The sequence below is a fragment of the Pestalotiopsis fici genome (genome assembly GCF_000516985.1).
Source record: "Pestalotiopsis fici W106-1 unplaced genomic scaffold PFICI_Scf_6, whole genome shotgun sequence".
NCBI classification, from domain to species: Eukaryota; Fungi; Ascomycota; class Sordariomycetes; order Amphisphaeriales; family Sporocadaceae; genus Pestalotiopsis; species Pestalotiopsis fici.
The window spans coordinates 2,897,758-2,923,723 of NW_006917096.1; the positions used below are offsets into that span (position 1 = coordinate 2,897,758).

General features: G+C 48.9%; 11 protein-coding genes across 11 annotated transcripts; 5 read left to right on the forward strand and 6 right to left on the reverse strand.

Annotated features, from left to right (window-relative positions):
• Positions 1-400: 400 nt before the first annotated feature.
• On the reverse strand, positions 401-1,206 carry PFICI_09336 (uncharacterized protein; the record flags this gene model as incomplete). Its single annotated transcript, XM_007837917.1, has 2 exons — positions 401-724; positions 802-1,206. The coding sequence occupies 2 exons, from the start codon at positions 1,204-1,206 to the stop codon at positions 401-403; spliced, it is 729 nt and encodes a 242-aa protein (XP_007836108.1).
• Positions 1,207-2,909: 1,703 nt separating this feature from the next.
• Positions 2,910-4,148, reverse strand: PFICI_09337 (uncharacterized protein; the record flags this gene model as incomplete). The annotated part of the gene is made up of 6 exons (XM_007837918.1): positions 2,910-3,191; positions 3,280-3,398; positions 3,479-3,537; positions 3,603-3,693; positions 3,778-3,957; positions 4,043-4,148. 6 exons carry the CDS (start codon positions 4,146-4,148, stop codon positions 2,910-2,912), a joined length of 837 nt encoding a protein of 278 aa, XP_007836109.1.
• A 1,150-nt stretch (positions 4,149-5,298) lies between these two features.
• Positions 5,299-8,864, reverse strand: PFICI_09338 (uncharacterized protein; the record flags this gene model as incomplete). Its single annotated transcript, XM_007837919.1, has 2 exons — positions 5,299-6,230; positions 6,293-8,864. 2 exons carry the CDS (start codon positions 8,862-8,864, stop codon positions 5,299-5,301), a joined length of 3,504 nt encoding a protein of 1,167 aa, XP_007836110.1.
• Positions 8,865-13,534: 4,670 nt separating this feature from the next.
• Positions 13,535-14,131, forward strand: PFICI_09339 (uncharacterized protein; the record flags this gene model as incomplete). The annotated part of the gene is made up of 2 exons (XM_007837920.1): positions 13,535-13,645; positions 13,709-14,131. The coding sequence occupies 2 exons, from the start codon at positions 13,535-13,537 to the stop codon at positions 14,129-14,131; spliced, it is 534 nt and encodes a 177-aa protein (XP_007836111.1).
• Positions 14,132-16,520: 2,389 nt separating this feature from the next.
• Positions 16,521-17,429, forward strand: PFICI_09340 (uncharacterized protein; the record flags this gene model as incomplete). Its single annotated transcript, XM_007837921.1, has 1 exon — positions 16,521-17,429. One exon carries the CDS (start codon positions 16,521-16,523, stop codon positions 17,427-17,429), a length of 909 nt encoding a protein of 302 aa, XP_007836112.1.
• Positions 17,430-17,976: 547 nt separating this feature from the next.
• Positions 17,977-18,477, reverse strand: PFICI_09341 (uncharacterized protein; the record flags this gene model as incomplete). The annotated part of the gene is made up of 1 exon (XM_007837922.1): positions 17,977-18,477. One exon carries the CDS (start codon positions 18,475-18,477, stop codon positions 17,977-17,979), a length of 501 nt encoding a protein of 166 aa, XP_007836113.1.
• A 1,279-nt stretch (positions 18,478-19,756) lies between these two features.
• On the forward strand, positions 19,757-20,164 carry PFICI_09342 (uncharacterized protein; the record flags this gene model as incomplete). The annotated part of the gene is made up of 1 exon (XM_007837923.1): positions 19,757-20,164. The coding sequence occupies one exon, from the start codon at positions 19,757-19,759 to the stop codon at positions 20,162-20,164; it is 408 nt and encodes a 135-aa protein (XP_007836114.1).
• A 675-nt stretch (positions 20,165-20,839) lies between these two features.
• PFICI_09343 (uncharacterized protein) lies at positions 20,840-21,301 on the reverse strand (the record flags this gene model as incomplete). The annotated part of the gene is made up of 1 exon (XM_007837924.1): positions 20,840-21,301. The coding sequence occupies one exon, from the start codon at positions 21,299-21,301 to the stop codon at positions 20,840-20,842; it is 462 nt and encodes a 153-aa protein (XP_007836115.1).
• Positions 21,302-21,347: 46 nt separating this feature from the next.
• Positions 21,348-21,731, reverse strand: PFICI_09344 (uncharacterized protein; the record flags this gene model as incomplete). Its single annotated transcript, XM_007837925.1, has 1 exon — positions 21,348-21,731. One exon carries the CDS (start codon positions 21,729-21,731, stop codon positions 21,348-21,350), a length of 384 nt encoding a protein of 127 aa, XP_007836116.1.
• A 626-nt stretch (positions 21,732-22,357) lies between these two features.
• Positions 22,358-23,188, forward strand: PFICI_09345 (uncharacterized protein; the record flags this gene model as incomplete). Its single annotated transcript, XM_007837926.1, has 3 exons — positions 22,358-22,519; positions 22,584-22,979; positions 23,030-23,188. The coding sequence occupies 3 exons, from the start codon at positions 22,358-22,360 to the stop codon at positions 23,186-23,188; spliced, it is 717 nt and encodes a 238-aa protein (XP_007836117.1).
• Positions 23,189-24,694: 1,506 nt separating this feature from the next.
• PFICI_09346 (uncharacterized protein) lies at positions 24,695-25,788 on the forward strand (the record flags this gene model as incomplete). The annotated part of the gene is made up of 2 exons (XM_007837927.1): positions 24,695-25,000; positions 25,060-25,788. 2 exons carry the CDS (start codon positions 24,695-24,697, stop codon positions 25,786-25,788), a joined length of 1,035 nt encoding a protein of 344 aa, XP_007836118.1.
• Between the last annotated feature and the right edge of the window lie 178 nt (positions 25,789-25,966).

A 25,966-nucleotide genomic window follows, 5' to 3' on the forward strand; every position in this document is an offset into this window, starting at 1 on the left:
TATGGATAGACTTGGTTGAACGACGCCCACATATGATGTAGTTGCTACGATATTATGTTGTCAGAACAGATCAAGCAACTTTCAAAGTCATGTCTGGAATAGTCGATAAATGTTGATTTACTGTTATATTTCATCCGAGATATAATCTTCTTTTTTAAATACATGGTATCTCCCTTTGCAGTGAATACTACCCATGAGAAGTCGAGAACAGAACCGGGCCAAAATTGAAAAAGCAACAGCGACAAAAGAAGACAGCCCAAAAGATCGTGAAGCCAACCTTATACGCCAACACCGCGGTCGTGATATAGCCTGGAAAGCATGCCTATATGCACCGATGACGCCGTTGGCATGAATATAGCGGAATAAAACATTGGAAAACTCAAACCGTCTCTACTCGCAATCAAATATTGAGAGATAGATTGTCCTGTGGCGTCGACGCTGACAGAGCGACTCCCCGACTGATTTGCTCAGCCGCCCGGCTGAGGTACTTGTTAATAATCGGATGATTGCAGTCAGAGTGGCAAAGTAGCTCATGCTTGAGCATGAGACTCTCGTTGTTGAGCTCCTCAACAGTGGCGCGGAGAGCCAAGTTGCGATCGCGCTCTATCCGCTGCGTCTCCTTGAGCTCCTCCTCAGCGACCTTGCTCTTGGCTCGGCACTTGGCCGCCGCCGTGCGGTTGCGCTCCCGCCTAGCTGGCTCCGTCATGCTCTTGCGGCGTGGTGTCTGTGTGAGTCTCGAGTGTCAGTACCTGGGCTGTAAGGTGAGACTTTGATGAGTCTCCTGGGTCATGGCTGGAATACATTGTGGAGTCCTTCGTCTCGTGCGGTAGTCCTTGTTCCTGCACTAGACTTTCGACGCTTCCTGTCTCCAGACATGTCGCCAAAGTCATTACCGTCCTTTTCATCGCCATCGACAGTCGTTGCGGCTGTGCTTTCTGTGGCTACGGGGCTGAAACACCCTGGATCAATAAAGGCCGTTCGTGGTATTGCGCTTTGTCTGGCCATGTCTAGTGGTGGATTCGATCCAACAGAAAAGCTGGATCCGACTGGCGACGGTGCTGATACTGCTGTCGACATGCGCGTCGGGTCATCCGAGGGATTGCAGTACCACTCGGTCCAGAACTCGGGTGTGTTGCCAAAGTTGTCATTGCTCTGAGTTGCAAGGCCGGGGCCATACGACGACAGGCTAAACGGATCGGCAGACATGATTGTAGCTTTGTATTCGTTCTTTGCAATATTGTGCTCGTCTGAAAACGGAACACTGCGAGGCTGGCTTTTCATGACAGAATTGCCGCAAACACTATTCTACTGCAAAGAAAACACTGCGCGTCCTATATAATGAAGGGTATAAACATGGGAGGCGAGAAATGCCCCGACGAGTGCACTGCTGGCGTGACCAGTGACAGCAAGTCGGCCGTCAAGGTTTAGACGGGGCCGTCGCGGATGGGCCCCCGTAGGCCTCAAATCTCATTTGCGCTGCAGTTGCCAGTCTGGCCATTTTGCATTCATTGCCTCGAGGGCCAAGTCAGAGTCGGGAGGAGAATACTGGAGAAGAACAGACCATGATCGCCACACCGTCTGTAACCGATCGAGATCTGGCCGCTCCAGTCGACACAAACCTTCTCACACCTCACCAGCTAATGGATATATGCCGCGCACAACGTTTTGACAGTGGCCTTAGGTGGCCTGCGTGGGAGGCGAAATCACCGCATGTGTAGGAGGAGAATAATGTGGAAAGGATCAGCGGCCCTTATTTCATACTACTATGCATATCTCCAACTTGTTGATGACCCAGTGGTAATTGCCTGCCGGCTGGCAAACAAGTACCTCCAACTTTGGCATGTCCTACAGAGCGCAAATGTGATTCGCTAGCAGCTGCCGAGTCGAATGAATTACACTTTGTGCCTACTCTGGTATAAGTCTCGGCAACTGTCAAGCACGGAAATTCGAAATGAATCGTTTGACGCCCTCTGAGACTTTAGATTGACTGTATTGATTGATACCGTGACATACGTGACAGCTCTATTATACTCATCTTCCTTGATATGGGCCGAGAGTATCGATGAATGGGCAGAAATGGTATGATTTACTCCCGACATGTGTAACCAACTACCAGGCCATCCTGTGTACATGCATGTGTCTTGAACCTGGAGCGGCCGCAGCATTTACCGGCCAAAAAAAGCAAACGATACATACCCGAGACATCTACAATTGCTAACAAAGTCTATCTTGTTCCCGGGTTGGGGTACGCAGCGAACAAGATTTGCAAGTCGAAACGGACTGGCCTCCGCGAGAAATCTAATTGGCAGAGCTCACAGCTTCCAATCAACCATGCTTGCTTTGCAGCTGTGCCTGCGTCACGGGTGGCAAATCCACATATCAAGCACCAAAACGCTTTCTTGTCCGTGGTTTGTCCATGCGAATTGGAGGCCGCCAGCTCTATTCTGGCCTTTTTGCCCACCTTACACGGCGGCTGTCTATATGCCTAACCAGCGATTGGTGCATAGAGGTGCTAGCCTTTGTTTGAAGGGATCCCGGGGATCTGTTGAATATGTATATTCGCCACTCACTTCACGATGCATACCTGTATTGGGGAATGTAGTGAAGACGAGTCCAGGAAGAAAGAAGAGATTGAGGGAGATGACGGATGGACTTGAAGCTTGATGAAGCGTGTCTTCAAAGATGCATTTCACGGTTGTGACGTCCTCACCAAGGATAAAATTATATTCAAGAATACTTGTCTGTAATAATCATCTTTTGATTAACACGAGACTTCTTGATCTTTCTGGTGGTATCCCAAATACGCTTGTACATCTACACAAGTAATCATGCAGAAAATTCCCTGAACCCAAATCCGGATCCTTATCTTACAGCTGGGCGACTCCCTCATGTGCCAAGTTCCAACTACATCACTTTGCCTCGGACGTCTGCGAAGCCACCACGGTCTTGCAGTCATCGTCCTTGTCTGCACAACCGCCACAGGTGCCCCCAGTGGCATCAGCGTCGCCGCTACCTTTACCGGTAAAGGGACAGACACCAGCCGCCGACTTTGCATTCAGTGCCGGCGCATCCTCGATATCGGCCAGGATCTTTTTGCCGTTCAGGTAGCCCTCCTTTTCAAATTCGGGCTGCTCCATCTCGTCCCTGAATTCCTCTCCGTCTCGTACATACCACTTGGCGAAGAGGTCATTCTATACACATCGGGGTACGGTTAGCTTTACTGGCTTCTCATCATGGTGATGCTCTGCAGCCTTTTCTTTGGCTGGGAAGAGAGCTTACCTGTACCCAGATGACTTTTCCAATGGCCTTGACCAAGGCAATCTTCTTGTCCATCCGTAACCGCGGATGCGACAGGAGCGCCTCGGTGATGGTGTCTTGTATAAACGACAAACAAGCGCCTGCATGAGTAAATGAAACAATCAGCTAACTAGACCTCTCATTGGGAATTAAAGCGGCCTAATTGTCCAGTTATACTCACCGATATGAACATATTCCACGTGCAGCGGGTGTTCGCGCCCACGACCGACGTGCATCATGCTATAAAAATGCTTAGCAAGGGCTCCAGAGGAAAAGGGAGGATCGAGACTGTGAAAACAACTTACCCAACTTTGTCCAAGTACTCCCAGAACTCAAGAGTACTGGGATCTGAGCACAGCTTGGCCAGATATGCCCGCAGGAACATCTTGCGATGGACTAGACGTTTTCGGTACTTAGGAATATATTCCTCAAAGAAAGACAAATCTAGTAATGAAAGAGCAGAGGGGGATTGGCACTTACGGATTTGAGGGCTATTGTCATGCAAGTTGGGATCTACCGGGCCTTCATAGCTCGTACTCCGCGTCTCGAACGCGCGTGCTGTGATGTCGTACTGCAGCAGTTTATGGTAGACGATATTGACAATGGCCGGGATCAATTGCTTAATGTATTTGGATCCCCAAATCAGCGCCTCAATATCATCTGGTTGCCCATTATCAGCATGGTTTCTTGTCTTTCAAGTTTGGGGAGCAAACAAATGTTTTCACAGTAAAGTGTTGATACTTACTTGAACTAAAATCGAGAAATGTGTGAAGATATTGGATTCGGGCTTCTAGATTCGTATATAGATCTTTGCGATCAATATGCTTCATAGGGCGGCTTCCGGGTATCATCTTGACTGTAGGAGAAAGCGACTGGTAATCCTGACGTTGTGACTGATGAAAGTAATTGTGATTTGCTTCTGAAAGTTTCTGCAATGTACTCAAAGGGTAAATACCAAGATTTACACTTTCAGCAATATGATTGGGACAAGTACCGGCCTACACTCTTGGTATACCCGCTTAAACAGTAATGAAATGCAACCTCTGAGAGCACATACTCTGAGACACAAGAGACCTTTTATTACTGCTTTCTTATTCCAGACGATAACTACAACATACCGAGTATCAGTCCATTTCTTCTCACTCACGTCCACGATGCTGCCAAATCCCTCATGCGCAATTGGCGAAATGATTGCCCTGCTTTCCTAGCTCCTAAAGTGATCAAAGGAAACATGAAGTGATTGTGGTGTGATGTGGAGCAAAATCGTCTGATGGTAATTCAGACCACGGCTGCTTCCGGGACGCCTAGTGCAGCAACAAAAGCCAGCCTACAGGGGGTTTCCAGGTCCCGCACCCCCGGAATGACGAAAATAACTTGGGACTCGTCGTCCCGGACAGATGGGATTTTTCACCATTCGTCCACCCATAGGGCTGGGAATGGCCTGAGACGAATTGCAATCAAATGGCCGGTTCGTATGCATATAATTTGCCCTTGTCATGTGCGCAAAAGAAAGGCTGACAGCGGCCCGGTATATCTTCGTCGATGGAAAGCTCCAAGCATAAACAACTGTCATTTCGTAACACGATCTCTGCTTACGTCGGGGTTGCAATTCACAGTTTGTTTCATTAATGCCGATTATTGTCATCTCATGGCGGACTTGACCTTGTGGGCCGACTGATGACTGCTGGTCAAACAAACATTTTGTGACAAGACCCAGCCAAATCTGGTATCAATCATTCAAAATAAGCCAATTGTGGGTAATTCAATGCTCTCTCTTTCTTTTCTAAAAGGCACGCGGCGGCTCCTTGGCCGCCCTGTCTGGGTATTTCTAAGGCCATGTAGGCTTGTTCGACTTCGCCGCTGAATTCAATTCGGTCGCTGACCGAACAGTATCCCAATTCTATACCAAGCTATAAACGCCTTGACAATGCTATAGTGTACCATGCTGTGTTATGCTTATGCTGTGTTGATTCATCTTCTGCCCATGCCCATATATTGACTCTATCGAAGTCCGAATCCTTCGCTTTCGTGAACTGCGCGCCACAGTAATGTTTCTAGTTTCTCTTTAGAATTGTACTTGAAAAGATTCAACATGTTAAAGCAAGTGCGCGCCGTGGGGTATCTCTCTGTGTCTTCGCCAAGACAGCTGATCTTGATAATAAGGGTGGCTGCTCCCATCGCCGGGATGCGATCGCTGCCAGTAATGAAAGATAATAATCGTCGTTGGTCTTGGGGAGTTGCTGCCGCGAAGGACTCCCAGAACCAGTCTATCACGGGCTCTTGTGTAGGCTCCTTTCCATCCTTGGAGTTATCCCAGTCCGAATATTTGCACACAGCACGGAGCGAGGCAATATCCAGCGGCTCATCAGATCCCCGGATGAGCAGCTCGATTTCCTCTGGCCGGAACAATGATAGGGCATTGCCCGCACATACGGTAAAGAAACCTCGCTTGAATGGCTCGAACTGTCTCTTAACCGATTCGTCGAGCAGATACTTGACATAGAGATCCACGTACTCCCGTCGGTTCGCATTGGTGACTGGCTTTGTATCTCCGCCAAGACAGAGAGGAACCCGGGATCTTGAGCCATATTTGTCAACCTCCACCGCAAAGTCGAGACAAAAGGTGTTTTCCACATCACCGTCGAATTCGAGCAACTGGCGTAGACCGCTTGCCAATCGAGGTCGGAACTCTGCCAAGTCATCGAGGGTGTATGTCATTGTCGAACGTTGTATTATTGAGCCACTTGAAGCAGATGCAGGTGCTGCAGACAGGAGCTTCCGGAACGCAAAGGGCGGGAATGCGACATCTAGGATTGCAGAGTTGTAAATGGCAAGACCTAGAACGACTCCCACGAGGAAATACTGATCAGTAGTCTCAAAGGTGTGGGGATTAAAGTAGCAGTACTGCGAGTCTTCGTCGAAAACAAAGAGTCCTGTTGTTATGATTAGTATTGTGCCCTCTATGGTAAGTGTCGTTCCTAAGGCTTGTACTCACCATGGTCAGGGTTGAAGACATCTTTGACCAGGAGCTGGAACCATTCCTTTCGCAGTCCTCCAGCATCTACACCCTCTTCGCCACGAAATTCAATGCGCAGTCCTTTCTTGATGTCTTCGCTGCCACTCCCGACAACCTCACTGACTTTGGCCAAGCTATCTTCCACTAGACATTCGCGCCTAACGCTCATGAACAAGTACTGGGTGTTATTTTTATGCGTCAGAAGACTGTCAAAGAAAGCATCTCGGGCTTTGCCATGCATCTGACGTTTGGCATCAAACTCCAGAATTTGTATCTTGGCTGAGATACTGAGGAAGAAGGGATATTGACAGAAAGCAAACTTTCCCTTTCTCGATTCCCACATCTCAAAGTCAGTTTTGAAATCGAGGCAGTCAAGCATCGTATTGTAGAAATCGCTCGTGGCAAGCAGATGACCATGGGCATGTCTGACGCTAACTTCATTCCGCCTTACGTGGGTGAGGTTGTTGGCGGCAAACACCAAAGCCATGACCTTAGCACCAGCTTTGAGTTGCCAGTCATCCGAGTACGTGATGTTGGGTGCCTCGGGTGCCTGTTTCTGCTTTTTTGAAGAGGAAGCTGGTGCTGCTAGCGCGGCGTGAAGTGATGCCACTGTCGCTGCTGACTGAGCATTGGACCTCATCTCTGGAACTAGGCCACCTGTCAAGTCAACTTGTGGTTCAACCTTCTTGTCTGTTTGTCGCCGTAGACGATAATTCACGAAATTGCTGATGAGGTCTTTGATTTGCAGGAATAGGTGCTCAGGCAGTCTCGAGAACCAAGATACGAGCTGGTGGTGAGATTGATCGGGACAGTTGGATATCAAGCCGAAAATCCGCTTGATGATTCCTGAATGACGGCCCATCGCAAATTGATCCTCGGGTGCGGCATCACGGCCCTTCTCCCTGTGTGCCTGCTGATGCTCTCCTTTGTAACTCTTATGATCCGCGATCAAAAGTGGATTGACAATGATGAGAAGCAGGAATCTTACGTCCTGAGGCTCCTCGAGTAACCGACCGGGACGCTTCAGAAGCAGCTCAGTGCATTTGAGCAAAACTCTTTGAAGATGCGCCTGTGCTTCCAGCAGGCACGCCTCGAATCGTTGGGCTTCCTGGGTGGACATTTCCTTGATTTTGCCTGTATTTACACAGTCATTGTACAAGTCCTTCCAGGGCCTGGCTGCATTTGTAATGATGGAGTACCATTCCATCACCTCACCCCAATCGATACGCGGTGATCGGGGACTAACAAAAGTTGAACCGTCGTCTTTGCGTTGAGACCGCGATCTAGGCGTGGAGTCTTGCTGTCCGCCAGTCCACCATTGTGCATTCTCTGCCAAGCCTCCAAGGAGTAACATCTTTGGGTCCAGCTCAGTAAGTGAAGATTCCTCCTGCACAGCTGGTTTGTCATGTCGTGGCACAGGCTTTCTCTTGATCGACATTTGAGGTTTGGAAACTTCAGATTTCAAGGCTTCTGGTTTCGAGTTTTCTGGTCTCGAGCTGAAGCTTCGACGCATGGGAACAAAGGATGTATTGATGGCCGTATGCGACCCGAAGCTCACAATCAGGTAATCCTCCACTGGCTTGAATATTCTTTTTGGGTCAGGAAATCTATGACCCTGTGTATGCGCTCGACCATCTGCTGCAAGGTTTGGATTGCGCGCGTCTGAATGGGATGCCGAATACGATCTAGCTGCTGGGTTTGGGCGAAGCATGGAATTCGGCTCATGATGGTCATCCGTGAATTCGTCGAAAACTGGTTTATAGGCTTTCGGCGGGGGACTGCCACCATAAGAGCCCGATCTACCGCGTTGCCCCGAAATGTTCATCTTCGAAAACTGCCCCTCCAACGGCCGTGACGACTGTGTGCCCGGCCGCATTCCTGGTGATAATCTCTGAGCAGCAGCACTCGCATCCGAAGCAGACTTCAGAGCTTGAACTATGCATTGGCGCACAAGTTTCCTAGTGTGCTCCAGAGACAGAGGTCGAACACTTTCTGGCAGCGGGCGGCCATCTTCTGGCTTTGGGGAATACGGCGTCAAGTCGTTGATGGTGGCGCAAATGGTGCAGCGAAAGACGTTCAAGTCCTTTGGCCACCGAACCTTGCCGCTGCAAGTCATGCAGTTTCCGTTGGTGAAATCGGCAGGCCCACGATGGGGCTTCTTGGAAGACATACTGGGTAGAAGGGTTGAGTGACCATGTCTAGCTGCGTCGTCATCGGTCGTTTCGTCTGGACTGGGCTGCTTTCGCGACTTCTTGGAGGCGAACAGAGTGGGAAAGGGATGGCTCATGGATCGAGAATGGCTCGGATGCGTTGGCGGCTTTCCCGGCGATCTTCCAGGAGGCTTCATGAACCTTGGTATGTCGACTTCGTCGTCGGAGCTGGACTCGGTCTGCACCTGCTGACTGCCAGAGGATGCAAAGAGGTCATTGCCGCCGAGCAGTAAACGGGGCGGTGCTGGCGCCGGTGCTCTGCTTGTGTGGTGGGGAGGGGCAGGCGCAGACGTTGACGGGAGCGATCCATTACGGTGTTGCCGTCTCGAGCCAAAGGCCATAGTGGGATTTCACGCGATCTATCAACGGCGACTATGACAGGCTTATACATAGTAGTATAGCAGGTCGTGAGCCTTAGCTGGCAGACCTCATGCGCAACAAAGTGCAATGTTGCGAAGAGAGAGGTACGTACGCCTACGGGGCTCCTGGGTAAGGTACCGGTTGGTTCCCCGGTGGATGGTTGGGCCGAGGAGGCAGCGAACCCTATGCGTCTGGTGTATCCGGCAGAGCGGCAGATTCAGATCAGAGAGGGACAATGAAAGGCAAAAAAGCAAAAGACGACTGCCCAGCTAGGTAACTTCCAGACCCAAAGTGGTCATTAGAAGCACGTTTGGTCCAAACAAACAAATTTTGAAGCTCGCGCGTCTGCATGATGCAGTCAATCTGTGCCCAGCAAAGCAAAGCACTTACAGCAGCCGTACCTTAGTACCCGGGATATGGTAGCAGGCATCAGCTTAAGCAACCTGGAGCCTGGAATTCCGGGTTGTGGTTCTGTACCACCCCAGCATCCACCATCCATCCACTATCTCGCGGGCCGCTGGGCAGCAGAAAGCAGGGTCTTCGCTTATCCCTGTTTGCCTGTAGAGCTGTCAAGCAAGCCCCCTGTGGATGCCGCATATTACTACGTACAAGGTAATATCCTACCCATGGAGAATAATAAATAATAATAACTGCCGGAATGCCGACCACACAAGTCCTGCACCCGGCCTGGCTGCGACTGTGTATAAATCTTGACGGTTTCCTTCATTTATTTGTCACTGATACCTATATACTCGAACAATGGTATTCGGTGAATTACATGCAGCATCAGGATGCTTTGTGCCCAAGAAGACAATAGCATTGAGCTTGTGGTTTTAAACTCAACCTTGCAGCTTCGTTCAGTCGTAAAGAACTTGCACCAGTCAATCCGTTCGGTTTTCCAAATGCAATCTTAGACACCCCGGTGAAATCAAATCAGCGAACCCCTCACATGATGGGCAATTTCGAGATTGCTGTTTCGAGTTTACCGAGGTGGACAACGATAACCAACTTGATAGCAAAAGAAGGCACACAATCAGTGTCAATCGGTTTCAGTCAGTCGGCCAGACGTGTGGCGCAAGATCTGAAGCAGAGAAGACAGCGGGTAAGGTGCCTGGAGATGATCGGGCTCAACCGCGCGGAAAAAGGAAAAACCCCAGGTCTTGACCATGGACTGAGGTGTCTACACCACGTACCTGAGAGCCCACTCACCATATTCGCAGGTTGCAGGCTCATCATGCATACGTACAATTTACATTGTTGTATGATTAGTCCTGTTTGCCCGCAGCTCCAAATTGAAGGCACTTCTTGTGTTCCCTCGGCGGCGCGCAGGGAGAAGTTTTGCAGTGCATGGCGCGCCGAGAACCCGGCAGCCAAGCCCAAATGACGCCAACTCCACAGCAGTCTCTTGGGCGGCTGCAGATCTCTGTGCGGGACAGTTTCCGGGACGTCGAATCACTTGGCGACACACGGCGAGCCTCCGACTTGTAGAACGGCCCAAGGTAAACAAACGTCATGGCGTTTCAGGTTGCATCGTCAGAACACCTGCCGTTTGAGACGCAGGTCATGGGCAGCTGCCACGGCACACGGGAGAATCGCAAGATTGATGCTTCCTTTTTCTTAGCTGGCCGCTGTCTGTGCGCAGGACATCCAAAGACAGCAAAGGCATTCTCCTCGACTGGCGCAGAGCTGGAACAGTAGTGCGCGCAAAGAGTGCAAGGGCGACGTCATGTTGAATGCGGCTTGCATTGAGCTGCATAATATGTATATGGGATATAAGTTGAGTTCTGCAGCCATTCAAGCCATTCTTCTGGGCTGAGGAGTAATTATTGCCTTTCCCATCATCAAATCCTGCATACAGCCCGCCGCAGCAAGCTTTGCATAGACTCAACTAGGTGCAGACACATTTCTCTCATTCGAAGATGGGCTCACCAAGCGCCAAGTCGACCAAGTTGCGCGACCTGGAAGAGATTACTCAAGGCAAAGAAATCATCTCCCGTTTTGTCGGAGTCGCTATGACTGGGAATCAGTAGCCTACTAGTGAAGTTGGACTAAAATAACCACTCTCAAGTGTCTTTGAACTTGGGTTGATATTGCTATTTAGACCTCATTATGAAGGAGATAACTCGGTCTGGTCAATGTTATCTGCGTTACACATGTGCCTCGGTCAAGTCATCATATGGACAGAGCGCGGACTCTCAAGACAACATGCGCCAATGACAATCCTATATCAGTCTGCTTCATGTTACTGACCAAATAATATATTCTCTCACATCGTTGCATAATGGATCCGATACTTTAAGAGAAAAAAGCCGTGTTCGTATAAAGGCATATATTGCCGCTTGTCTGAAATATATTGCCTGTAGGCCCTCCGAGGAAAGAGGTCTGGATACACCAGGCGACCATATCGCCTTTGGTCATGTCAAGATTTCCGCAGACTAGAATGAGTGAGGTCAAGGGAGGGGAGAATGACGCTGCGCTGTGTTGTTGACTTTGCAGGTCGAGGGTTATGTCCCATATGGGATCCAAGTTACCCGACGCTGTTTCTTCCCACCAAAAAGTAAACATCTTCCGTCTTGATCGCGAATGGTGTATCTTTGATTTCCCACTGGGTCTCATCTTTGGGTTCTAGCAGAAATAAAAAAGACAGGAGAGATAGACTGATTGCCATCTGTCGGAAAAAAGTCAGTCATCGAAAAAAAGTCAGTCATCGAAAAAAAAGAAAAAAAAAAAGAAACACATGAGTGGGTCCCATCGTTACGTATACTGTCGTTCTTAGTTGCCAACAATCCGCGTGTAGCACGAATTTCTTTCGTTCTGATATACACGATCCGATCCATGAAATGGGACTCCCATGTGAAGTAGTTCAAAGACCCCACGTACTCCAGTACTTCATGAGTAAGTTTGACGCTTTGGTCGCTGAGAATGTTGTCATTCTTTCGTCTGCACAACGCCATGTCTATATAGATTGCCAGAACCGAATCGCTACGATTAGAAAGTCTAAACCGACCAACGGAGAATAGGAGATATTGAGAATCTGTGGGTTCTACTGCATATGCTTCACATCTAGGCGGTCTAGGTGCATGATACCACTACGAACCATTCAATGACCCTCGCAAAGATACGTGAGTGAGTTAATGCTTCGTGTAAAAGGTCACGATATGAATAGGCATCCATGTCCTCCGATTAGCGGCATTGCTGTCATTCCCCATGAATCGATGATGCCTCTTGTGGTAGGTTCTTCCAATGGCATGCTGTCCAGTAGTACACTGGAGGGGAAATATTGGAGTATCTGTTTTAGTAAGTAAGTGTTATTCTGGACATATAGTACTGGATATAAGCTTTCGATAATGCGCATATACGTGGAGTTGGGCCGAAACGCCTGGTCAGCAAATGTCAAAGGGTGATGGGGCATCCCGACCGCATCGGTATTAGTAGATAAAGATGTATTTGCCGATGACCAAATTAGCTAATCAGGAACTTACATCATGCCAATTTTATCTCCCATGTAATGCTCGTTTACCCGCGTAACACATATCCCTAAACAAGCAGTTCGTGCAATGCAAGCGAGGCAGAAACTACGCCGATTGGCAAGTAAGCAGGATTGTAAATAAGCAGAGGAGCTGAACTTATCACGTACATACCTAGGCAAACATTGATCAGCGCATAGAAGCATGATATTCTATCCTGGTACTCTCTTGGTCCTTAGCCACACCATTCAAGATACCACGGAAGGACAACTTTGGTGTATGGATTCAAGTACAACAGTATTGCATTGAAATCACAGATCATTCCCGGTTTCATCGAGAACAGCCTCAGATTGCGCTGATTTTACTTGTTGACTATGAAATGGTAAAATGCATCTACCGAATATTCATGGTTCTCTGAATGCCTCCAACATGATTCGTACAATAGGACTAAGAACGATGCGGGTCGTGGAAATAATCAGCCCTACCCAGTCGGCTAGGAGCGGGCTAGGGTATTTTCCATGCTGGGTGATCTGTACGTCTACCCTACCCTACCCTACCTACATAGTACAAGTCAATCCTACTGGGTTTTCCTCTTAATTCTTTTTCCTCTTTCTCCGTAGCTGGTACCCGGCTACAAAAGTGTTTTCGATTTACAGAAGACAGAATAGGCGTCCTCCATCTTGAAACTCGCGTACAAGTCTCATCCATGGAAGGCATGTTTAAAAAGCTTGTGAGAGACTGCAATACTACTTACGTACTAGTAATAAAAAAGCAACAAGCCCTGTTTTGTATAATCATGGGTTTGCAGAATGCAACATTAAGCTATAAATTGAAAGGGCACAAAAGGTGACTCGAAAACGCCTCTTTTGAGCAATATTCATGTAGGTATACGATCACTAATCGATAATATAATGTCATGGCCTGCAGACTAGCTTGGATAAGGTTGCAATGCGCCTTTGCCATGGCGAGTCACTCGAAGGGCGTATTGAGATCGGAGCCTGGCCTCTTACATTACAGCTTCATACCCCACTATATGTCTCCCTGTATAAGATTCAGTCCTCTACGCCTTTCATAGTCGCTACTGATACTTACCAAACAATTAATCAATCACTCACTCACCCATAACCTCGTCTTATTTTGACGGCGCCCGCTGGTCGCTACGTTCCTATCGTTGCATAGCCACCATGTCTGCTGCAGAAAATTTCCCAAGACCAAAATACGTGGAGGGTGGTTGCCTATGCGGCTCACTGCGGTATCGCGTCGAGTTTTCAAATGATCATGACTTTTCCAAATCAGTGAGAATATCTCTCTGTCAAATGACCATGAATCGAACAATGATTGGCTAAAAACATGGCCAGTCTGGCACTTGTCAATGTACAATGGACCGAAAGGCGACGGGCTCGTTGTGGTTTCAATACCATCAAGTCCGTGCCAATTCGGCGTTTCGATTCACATCACCAACGGCATCGCTCAAGCACTATATATCGTCAGCAGGCACGCAGCGCGGCTTCTGCGGCGAGTGCGGGAGTTTCCTTTACGTGAGGCCCGCGGCCAGCGAGGACTATAAGAGAGTCACCATTGCAGTCGGCTCCGTGGACGCATTGTACTTGTTTGGCGAGGACGCCGATGGCGACGAGGTTCCCGTGGGCGGGTTTGGTCGCGCGCTGGCCAACGGTTGGGGCGACCACGAGTGGTGTCATAATGAGATACCTGGTGTCACGGACAAGATATCTATTCTTGGCTACGAAAGGGGCAAGAGGTGGGCTACCGATCCTGCCTGATTGTGTGCAGGACTCGAAACTCCATTGGCGACTTGAGTGGATAACCGTCTAAATTGTTACCTGACTTGTTCTTGTCGTTGGCGCAGGACGAAGGATCCAAGGGATCAGAGAAACGATGGTCAAGGGAGATGACTAAAGCCCGGCGAATGAGAGAGAGCCAATTTTGAGAAGTGGTACGGATCACCCAAAGATTGTCTGCATAAGAAATCGGTCAAATTTTCTCAATATTCATGGTTTTGTTCCTGTTTTGGTTTTCATTTCTAAGCGCAATCCGTGTTTTGGGATGCGGTTGTATGGATATGGCAAATTGATTCCTCTGCGGTTTTTCTATAATATCATCAAGTTCTACGATAGTTTCTCAAAGAATGAAGTCCGAAAAGCCACTTGCATTGCTCGTGTCAATCACTTCCAGTACTACACGTCGCGTTCATGTCTCTGATTAGCTTTATGTTTCCATGCATGATATGTTGAGACCACGTCAAGATAAACACATTCCAATGACCTCTAGAAGATGCTCACAAGGGAGGATCGACTCATAGTATTCTTTGATCTGCGATATATTGTCGAATTAGTTACAGAATACCTGCACGCGGATGATCATGTGGGGAATCCTACACCAAGACCGAGATCTAGGGGAAAGCTAGCCCTCGATCATCGATCTTCTGGGAAAATATAATAACTTCATGGTTGGAATTCCTGCCAATGAAGGTTCAATGTAGGCCAAGGTGGAAGAGCTGGATTGCTCAAAACTCATTGATGACGACAAGTCTGCCTGCATGTAGAACCAGGATCATGGAGGGTAACACATGGGGGCGATTGTGCTGACATCCGATCCCATGTTGTGATCCTTGTTGAAATCATTTATACAAGCTTGGATCATATGGGGAAATGATCTGTTCCGATACTTGTATGATATGAAGATAATTCTCTTCAAGGAAAGCGTTGCACGGTTCGTACTCGTGTTCCAGCAAACAATGAAAGCTATATTCATGAACGCAAATAAGCTCATGACAGAGAGAATGAACAACGCTATGGCATTTAGTAACCAAAGTACCCTGTTCCTTATTTCTCTGTAGCAAATCTTAAAAATGTCATCCGACCAGTATTGTTTCTATTTATTTCATTTTTATAGGTGGTGATGAACGCAAAATATCGCTGGTTCCAAAACCATACAAAACTGGCGGCCTGAGCTCGCTAGAAGGTGATGGCCGCAACGCGGCATCACAAACTTTTCAGCTTCCAATAGTGCGCGACTCGCGTAACATGCGTCAAGCTTAACAAAAGCTTCTCTTTGGCCGAATTGGAAATAAAAATAAAGATTAGAAAAAGCATACCTGCCTTGTGGCAAGGGACGCATCACCCCCGAGTCAGATTGCGACCGAGAACAGCGTAAGACCAATGATGACTGGCTGCTTTAATATGATGTCGTCTCTGCCCTGCTTCTGGCTGAAGGATGCCGAATGTGTACCGCTATGTCTACCCCGATAGGTGCTCGGCAACTTCCATGATCGCCAAGCCTAGTTTGTCCAACTTCTATTGTGGAAGAAACATGGTCAGCGAGTTATTCGAGCATGCACTAATGTGACTACTGTGAATTCAAAATCTATTTTTGGTTGTTATTTCGATTCATCTATTCGCCGAGCGAGAAATGGTATTTCCTTATCCCAATCAGCAACGATAAGAGAGCCAACAATCCATCTCTTATTCCTTTCAAAGTTGTAGATAAATGATGCATTCTAGCAGATCTTCAACCGGGATGAAGATCTCTTAACATTTCTACACATAAAACATGTCTTGAAGAACACATGGCCAATCGGGCTCTTGGGAGAATCCTTGAGGATCGTAAGCTTCAATCTTGCCTCTTGAACCCTCTTATGCATGAAAGCTTGCTGACTTTCGGGTTTTAGTGGCCAATCAGGTTTCGATCTTGTCCTCCCCGGCAGTCCCCCATCGGTCTCCGACTTATATACTTGACGCTAATGTACTGTCTGCCAAGCCTCCATCAACAGCAAATCTATTGTAGGTGGTTCTGACTTGCAACGCACTTTGAGTTCTCAATGCCCGCTTCTGGGCGTCTTCACCTTACGGGACTTCTATCTGCTCTTCAAATATTGTTAGTAAAATGAAACATCTCGACTAAGCACGCTCAGACTGGGAGAAGAAAATAGCAATGCTGGCTAAAAGGACCTGGATATTATTCGACGCCGACAGTCCGGCAGGCTTGAGAGTGCTGAGAAGTTTCTTGATCTCACCCCCTGCCGACATACGATTAGATATACAGGTAAATTCGGAAAAGAACCTTTTGTCCGAGTTCCCCATACTGAAGAACGGGGCCCGAGATGTTGACATGCCGGTCCGCATACTCGAGGGGGACGCCACGGACGCCACCATGCTCGACGACTGCTTAAAGGATAGTCAGGTCATCATCCTGCCTTGCGAGCCTGCAGGAAGCCACATAAGCCGGGAACGGCATGCAGATCTCGCGCGTGCCATCATCTTGGGACTGCGCCGCCTTCGACAGCAGAAAAGCGACGCCGTGGACGCAGCAGCAGCAGCAGGAGAAACTACTGCCGCCCTTTCTTATCAACCTCCAAGCGTCATCCAACTACGGTCGCCTGTGCAGCAGCCAGCGTCGTCGTCCGAACCTCCCCCAGAGGCCTGTTGGCTGCCCAGAATGATTCATAGAATCGCTACCTTCCGTCGCTCCCACGGCGGCGGCTGCGGCATTGGCAGCAGCGGCAGGAGATCGAGGCGGGCCGAATATCTATTCACCAAGGCGGCCGCGGAACGGTCTGAGAAGGGAGAAGCAGCACTTATTCGTCATACTTTTGTCGACCTGTCCCCAGGTGTCGACTGCGAGCCTCGAGGCAAACGACGTCATCCCCTCAGGTCCAAGTTCGGCAGACGAAAGCGAAAGCACGAAGCAGTAGTTGAAGATGATGATTTCGAAGCAACCACACTGCTTGGAGACGAATATCCTTTGGCCAAAAAGTCGTTCTATAGTCGCCTCTTGCAACGAAAAACGCGAAAAACGTCAGCTACCGACGAACCCAAAAACCATCGGTGGTCGGTTCTTGTAGATGACCATTCGTATGCTCATGCTGCGCCGACGCCGCCCGCATACCTGGAGAAGACAGTCGTCGATAGCGATAGCGACAGCGATAGCGACAGCGAAGAAGTCTACTTGAAGAGCCAATCGCGCAAGTGGATCTCATGTTTGTTTGCAGGCATGTGCTACATCGGCATGGCCATCGGAACAATGCCCCATGCCATTCCAGAACAAACACAAGTCTATTGACACTCATTTTGAGACGGGGTTACCTCTGTTCAGGGATTTTGAGAGCATGCAGCATGAAACGGCTTTGGAAGGTGGTCGAGAAGCAACGATTTACGGCGTTGGGCGTGTCTTGAATCTATATCAAACATTCTTTTGACAATTCTATGTTGGAAAAAGCTGGGAGAGCGTGACCGAATCGTTGTTTTGTTTGTGAAAACGACCAACCGCACCGCAGTATGATTCATGTCCGTGGTTCAAGTATGAGGCGCGTCGTGCAAAGACCTATTGTCGGATATCGATATCTGTTGATGCATCCCGGTAGCCCTGAGCTGCCTATCTGCCCGTCATCGCGATGAAGTGGTCATTCACAAAGAAGAAAATTGCGAGATGACTCATGTTCTTTCTTAGCCGTGATGCGTAGGCCAGGAGTATGATAGGTATGCAGCCTTACATGTAGAATTTGCGAAGGCTTGCGACGTCTGATAAGGCCGACGTGAGACTTGTGTGTTCGCTTGTGCTCATTTGCCCGTTGTCTTCCATCTACAGCTTGCTGCCACCGAGGATCGCTTCACTGCCTTGATAAAGCGGCACTTTGCTCATGAAGAGCCTTGATTTGCTGCTCGAGTTTCGGCACCGGCCCAACCACCTTGATGCCGGGAGCCACTTGCTGCACAGGCAAGTACGCGACGCCGGATGATGGCACTCCCCACGACCGCTGCCACTCGCCGAGCTGTGCCGCCGAAGCAACATAGACGATGCGCCCGAGTCCCACCCATGCATGGGCTGCCGAGCACATGGGACAGTGCTCTCCCGAGGTGTAGACGGTGGCCGTAGTGCGTTGAGCGGGCGTCAGATGCGCTGCAGCCCATCGGGCGAGCTCAAATTCCGGGTGCCTAGTTGCGTCGTTCTTTGTGGCGATCTCGTTGCGCTCTTCCTTGAGCACAGCACCGGCCTGGTCGACGAGGACGGATCCAAAGGGCGCGTCACCGGCCTCCAGAGCCTCGGCAGCCAGAGCGATGCACCGTCGGAGATGCCCGAAATCTTGAGCGTCAAGAGTATCAGCTGCCATTGCCAGGTGCTTTATTCGAAGAAGCGAAGCGATGGTCGGTGTGTGTCTTTTTGAAATCTAGCCACTTCTTCAAGTAAGAGTCGTCTCGGGAGAGGATGATGAGTGATTATTTTGGAGTCTACGGCACATATTCAGCCCATGATTCACTGATGAGATACCTGATCCCAGGCCCACATAGTGAGGCGGGGGTTAGTCGCGACACCCCGGCCCTCTAGAGACCAGCCCTAAATGCACTAACCTAAGTCATTGATGATGGTATACCAAGATCCACAAGTGCATGCAAGTTGTGGATGAGTATTGCTGTCGTTGATGGAAGAGCTTCACCAAAAGTATGGGGAATTGGCTTTACTCAAACAAAAACTGGCGACGTTTCAGTGATGCAGGCTCTTGGAACATATGCCAACAAATATTCCAACTTCAACAAAACTGTCACGTCTGCGCATAGTATCATGTTGTAATCGTACATCCATCTGGCATTGACCACCCCGGGCTGAGGCGATGCAAATTGTATCTTATCCTACTAGGGTCAATGGCGCTCGATAGAAAGACAAGGCAATCATCCTGTTGGTGTTTAATATACCAGTCAGGACGTTGGTCAAAATGGCAGAGTACCCTAAACCACTTGGCATTCTGAAAAGTCCGTCCAATCCCAATTGTCCGGAGTGCTGAATAGGCCTGAATCCTGACCCAGCAGGCAGGCAGGCAGGCAGAAGGATCACAAGGCCCCTGTTCACCAGCCCGTTAAACCCTGAACATAATCACAAAGTTGCTTCTAGCTGGGACTACAAAAGAACATCAGAACATTCTTGACTAGCTGTGCCTCAAGAAGTATGCCTAAATTTGCAATTGTTCCTGCGAATGAAGGGCACGGGATGACAAACAAATCTTGGGAGGCATACTAACCTGGAACCAGCAAACTGCACTAATCTAGTAAGAGACCGGACTATTCGGACAATCTGTATATGATCGCAACTCTCTGCGCAACTGCTGGAACATAAAAAGAACAGAGTGACACCAGCTTTGTCTCAGTCTTTTGTCAAGTCAAACTCAACATCCAAAGGTCGTCCACAAAGAAAAGTCAAATTCAAGTGTTTTGATAATAAAGATTCTCAACCTTGTCATCACATTCCGCCGCACCAAATCGTTGCACCTCTAGCAAAATCATCAACATTAGAACATTGATCACACCCGCGCCATTCGCACCAAGGCAAATACCAATTGGTTGCAAATTACAATAGCCACAGGAAATCTATCTATTGTACAGCTTGGCATATACACCATGTCTCTCCTCCCATTCAGCGTATCCTCGCAGTCGGCAGCCGTCGCATCGGCAGCCTACTTTTTCGCAGCCATCAACGTAGGCTTTGGCATCAACGCCATCCTGAGACCGACCAACGGTCTTTCATTCTTTGAGTTTGCACCTCCCGCCGACCCGAGCACCCGTGCCATGGTCAACAGCCTCATGGCCATCTACGGCGTACGCGACATCTTCATGGGTGCAGCCATGGCCGCTGCCGCAAAGTTTGGCAGCCCTGCTGCCCTCGGCTGGATCCTCATTTCATCTACGGGCGTTGCCATTGCCGATGGCCTGGTGTGCTATAGCCACGGAAAGGGTCAATGGAATCACTGGAGCCATGCGCCTCTCTCGGCGGCGGTGGGCCTGGTGTTGCTGGGCTGCTTGGATTGATGGGTCGAGTGTTTACAAAAGAAATTCGAAGCAGGAGTCCAGGAAACGCAGTCATATTGCGATATACTCATGAGATGACAAAAGCTGTTGGTTTGGACTGTCTAGACCTTGTTTATCCCTATCACGTAGGGTTCATTCAGGGTTCATACAAACTTTGGATGGAAAATTGGCAGGATCATTGTTGGAGCTTTGAACTCCGACTATAAACCATTTATTCTGTCATTTGAGAAGCCAACAACATGGCTGGCTTTTGTCCTGATATGTCTGCCCCCAAGATCCCATAATGAGCGAACGGCCAGTGAAACCCCATATTCTTGGCGTATAATGACTGTCACTTGCCCAAGTCTCCCAATTGAACTAATATTTCTTGTCCTTAATGTAATTGACCACTCACCCAAAGTGTATTACATGGACTCTGTCCCTGGATCGGATAACCACTGCCTGTGACACATTGGAAGCTCTATTTCGACGGAAATCTGCATAAGTAGTTTACAAGACCAATTGAGTTGACAGTCACGAGTCCGTGCCTACAAGGTACACAATGGATCTTAGTCGTAGGGTTGACATGACGCTTGACAGTCAGTCAGTTGTTGTTAGTCAGAAACACAACGTTGACTGCTGCGAAGCTATGTCCTGATTAGTATTACAAAAACATATCCTTTTCAGGACTTGTACCTACGCGGATGTTGCTGCAAAAATCTCAATTCGCCGAGCGTTGGTCATCAAGGCAAGAGCAAGGGCGAAGAATGCCGAAAAAGCCACAATGACTCCCATCTTCAAGCTGTCGGACTCAATTACGAAGAGCACGACGATTGAAAGGAGGGGAAATAATGAGGCGACCACTGTTGTCACAATCTTTACCAAAGTAGTCGCCAAAGACTCTCGGTATGTGTATATTCCATCACCTAGCTCTGGAGCTTCCGGATCCTGTGTAATTCTGAGCGCCATGGCTTGAGTCATCATTAAGATGATGCTTACTTTGAGCTTCTCGCCGCAGAATCTGTGGATGAATGGAAATAGGACTCCGTTGACCCATTTCGAAAATGAGTCTGGCGGCAACCTCGGCTTCATAGCTACGAGGTCCTCCTCGTCATCCCATGAATTCAGATCCAATCCTCTGATCGGGAAAGCGCCCATGGTAGGCCGCTCCAGCCAGCTCCGCAATGTGGATAGATCAATCGCGTTAGGTCTTTCCAAGTTGAATATTTCTACTTGTTTGAGGAGACGATCGTCTTCTCATAGCAATCAGCAATAGTCTTCGCACCCGCCATTCATGATTTCTCTCACTATAGCGGTCAAGTTTCTTTCTGATCTTGCGTATCAGCCTCCACTGCTCTCTTCCCGTCTCCCCCTCTCCATGGGCCAAAGACCACCAATCTTTAGCATGGAACTCTTTTTCTGGATCATCTGCATCGCGCGCCACGAGCCTTGCTAGGCTGTCTTCGAGGTGGACTATCTCCGCTTGGGAGTAGAGAAGACTTTGTATGTTCAATCTCTCGAAACGGCGCAACACTGCAAACTCGTCGTATTTGGACATCAAATGCGCGACTTTTGCATAGCCCTCCATGACGAGATTTTGCTACGACGCTATGATGATGGGAGTCCGTAGTTCGTGATCCTCGGAGCGGTGTGCCATCTCGACTGTCAAGCATCCGCGGCTGAGCACTTTGAAAGTGGACAATGTTTTGCGACCTGCATGTGTTTTGATCTCATTGGACGTGACCCGCACAAGGCAAACTCGAGCTGCAGGCTTATTGCGCAGTTGCAGATACGCCCGGAAGTTGTGCTACGTAGATCCAGACCCTTATCAAGAAAATGTAGGTGCTCAGCCTGCTTCAGGATGCATTTAAAGATCATGTATGGCACGTATTTCCTCCCAATAGCAGGCGATCCTTTGGCCTAAATACTCCTTTGCGGCTCTATATTGGGCCGTCACTATTCCCTTCATTGACGCCTGACCTAAATCACGCGTTTTGTCCCGTCTCCCCCAATTCCAAAAGTCCTATCACAGAGAAACGATGGCGCCGCATTATGAGTATATAAAGATGCCCCACTTCGTCCTCCGTGTAACTAGAGTTAATCTCGTATAGTTCAACCGGCTCTGAAGTCGTTCGCTGGAAACCTCAACAACGTGAGCTAGTACCATCTTCGGTCGAAGACTCACATTCGTACGTCGTCAAATACACCGGCAGGATGGGCAATCAGCAGAAAGAAGATTTTACGGCCGAGGAATACGCAAAATTCAAGCAGCGCAAGCGGGACGACAAACACAGGATGGACTATATTGCGCACCTGAATAACGAGGGTAGAAGTGACAAGGAGGATCAAATGATAGAAAAATGGGAAAGGGAGAACGTACGTGCATGAAAATGTACCTATAGTCTGGCAGTGGTGGGGCGTCGCTGACCTGCAGCGATAGGAGCAAAAGAAGTTGAACAAGAACAACAAATGGATGGTCCTTAGCCCAGTAAATAAAACGCCGCAGTATCCCACTGAAGCGCAATTCGACACCGGTGCTGTCTTGAATTACATTACTGAGGATATGGTTCGATCGCTTGGTTTGAAGAAAGAGCTTCTAGCACCCCCTCGAAAAATCGACACTGCTGTTGGCCCCGGAGGAGAATGCAAGTACCACGTGTTCGCTAACTGGAAGGGTCTGGAAGGATGCGGCGGTCGCGTCGAGTTCTTTGTCCTACCTGAGACATCACCCATCACCAAGCCACTGATTGGTACGAAAGATCAGAAGTTCTGGGATGAGTTATTGGACGAGAGACCCGACAACCCTCTTTACTGGACCACATTGAGTAAGCAAAAGGTGAAAACCCGCTCTTCGTATTGCTGCTTTGTTCGCTTATCCTCAATCAGGCCCCGGAGAAAATTGAGAGTGCCGCGCTTCGTACGGCAGCGCTGAACGAACGAACTCAGTTGCAGCTCAGAAAAGAAGCTCATGAGGAGAAAAGGGGCTACAGTAGCAGCAAATCGAAGGGATCTCGTTCAAACGAGAAGAAAACCACGAAGAACTGAATGTTCAAGAAGGATGGAAAATATTTCCGCAATGAATTGAGATGACTGATGCTGACAGAATAACGAGAGCAGCTTAATGTCTGGATATGAAAGCACATTGAAAATACAGGTACAGGTATATGTACATATATATATTTATGTATTTATATACAGATAAGTCACCTTACCGTCTGAGTACGAGGTAGTATAGAGTCCCACTGAACCATCCTGCCTAGGTTACCTATAAGCTACATAGGCAAGTAAGCCGGCAGTGAAGACCCAAGTGATGTCACTACCTACCTGCAGAAGCCAGAATCATCTGGGCTGAGGCCGGTCCGCGGTCGCAACGGTACTGCACCCTCTCGCTTTCAAGGGCTGCCTTAGTAGTATGGCACACACAAAGCATTGCAGTCCTACTAATAAGTCAGTCCCGTCTTGTCAATCATTGATGCCCCGCCATCTTTAGCATGTACTAATCGGCACCCCGCATTTTTGACACTCCCTTATTCTTGAGTTTATTTTAGGGGTGGGGGGCTCAAGGGTACGAGACTTGGTCATACCTTCTGATAGACGCAGTACCCATTTGTTGAATCCCTTTCAATTGCCATGATTTTTTTTTTCCGGTAAGCTTTTGTGCGTTTGAGCCGAGTGATTCCGATGAATCATATATTTCTGAATGAACCAAAAGGAAAATTTCATGCTAGTTCGCAACTGTGCCAAAGTCGGCAGAGTGGAAGCGAAATGCATTTCTTTGAACATGTTTCTAGAGCACTGTTTCCCTTTTTGTTTTTGATCACGAAACACATAGCTTGAGTTGCAATCACTACAAGTACCCATTCCACATTTTTATCAACCACTCATGCATATTGACGAGTGCCATTCCCATGTTATTGCCTATAGCTCGAGCTTTGCAGAATCGTAACTTACAAGGTCTATAGGGGTAACGGTGAGATCAGACGCGTAAATCTATACGGCAATGACACCCCAGGTCTCACATACGTATGTATGCCAGGGTCCCGATCTCGCTGGCGTGCATGGCATGAGGTGCGGTAGGGGCGCGGTAGGGGTCTTTAGTACCGCGGGGTTTTTTCTAGAACGATTCCCCAAGGTATTACAGACCATCTGCCATACGCTCACCCGCCGCCAATCTAAAGCTTGTACCTGGACGATCCATCCAAGCTCCTTTGAGATCTTGGAAAGCTCTCCGCTACCGCCCCAACAACGACTGTCAACCTTGTGCAGCAACAACCATCGCGAAGATCATCGCATTACACTCTTTTATCCTGTCAACCCCCAAAGCAATTTTTCGTTGAACCGAGATTGATTGTTGGACCTTCACCGCCTAGTCAACGTGCGATCACAATTCTAGGCCACTTGCTGGCCAAGACAACCGGCGGTGCTGAGCGTCAACGTCCTCTGGCGTACAGTATTGAATATGAAAAACGATCATCATAGCACTCCAGAAACAGCCATTACAACTTGAGGCCCTTGTAAGAGGGGCAGCACGGGACTGTGACCGAGTCGGCCATGGACAAACATGTCACCCAGGACGAACTCGACGCCCGAGCCCGAATCCAGGACGCCTTGAAAAAGGCCAACGATCCGAGCAACCCAATCACGGATCTGACAGATTTCCTCTTGCTTGCGAAGAGAAACCATCTTGCCCCGGCGGTCTACGAAAAGTACGAGAGAACCATCATCGACATGTGGTACCAACAACGGAATGCACGCCCACCGAGCCCCGCGGCATCAACGGCCCGTGACAGCCTCGATTCTAAAGTCAGCGACGCCCCAGGGGACAGCCCCAAAGACCTGCCTTCACTAGATCCAGAGGTAACACAAACAAATGGAGATGATAGACTTCGCCAAGTATTCTGACTGTGCAATAATAGGCCCAAATTCGCAATGCATGGATTGTACATCCGATCAGCGCCGAGTTCAAGTACGCCAAATACAAGCAATGGGACCGTCCCGGTAACTACATCCGAGCCGACACGCTGAAAAACAATGACTTGAGAGGCGGAGAGGAGGAATTTGTCGTCCATCAATGGGACCTGGACGGCCCGAGTGGGACTAGCAACAATTCCGATGACAATGCTGCCGCGCACACCGCCTTTCGTGTCGTCAGTAAATACGAGGCAGATAGGATCAAGATGGATGTCGATATAGTGTTTGGAACGGATTGGAGAGACAATCTAGAAGACCAAGCATTTGGTGTTCATGTGGTACGCAGGGCTTCTCGAAGGCTCTCCGACATCACGGAACAAGGGCTTCCGACCTCAACGTTGCTGGCAGGCTCGTCTTTATCGCAACAACAGCCCAGCATCGCTCGTTTGGAAGCTCCCCCTCAACATGTCATCAACATCAATGGGCCAATCATTCTAGCCGGGCCCGCAACCGGGCCCGCAGACTTGGCAGCAATCTTGAACGTGTTGTCGGGAACGGGATATCATCCGGCGACGCATCGTGCTGCCACCGGGTTGCCCGGAAATGCCGCTCTTGGCCCTGGCGTGACTGAAATGGATGTGCCTAAGATCCCAGAGGGATCTCGAAATAAACGTAAGATGGCTGACGACCATGAGCCACGGTCCAGGGACAGGACAGAGAGGCTACAAGGTTGACGAGTTGTTGCAGCATTAGCTGCCGTGCACCAAGCACCTGCGAGTGACTGCATAATTGTTTGTTACAGGCATATTATGAGGTATTGTTTTAGCTCACTATTCGCCATTTGTTCTACTGTGTATTATATCGGAGTTGGAAATCGGGATGGATATCGTTCAACGGAACAGCCGGTATGGG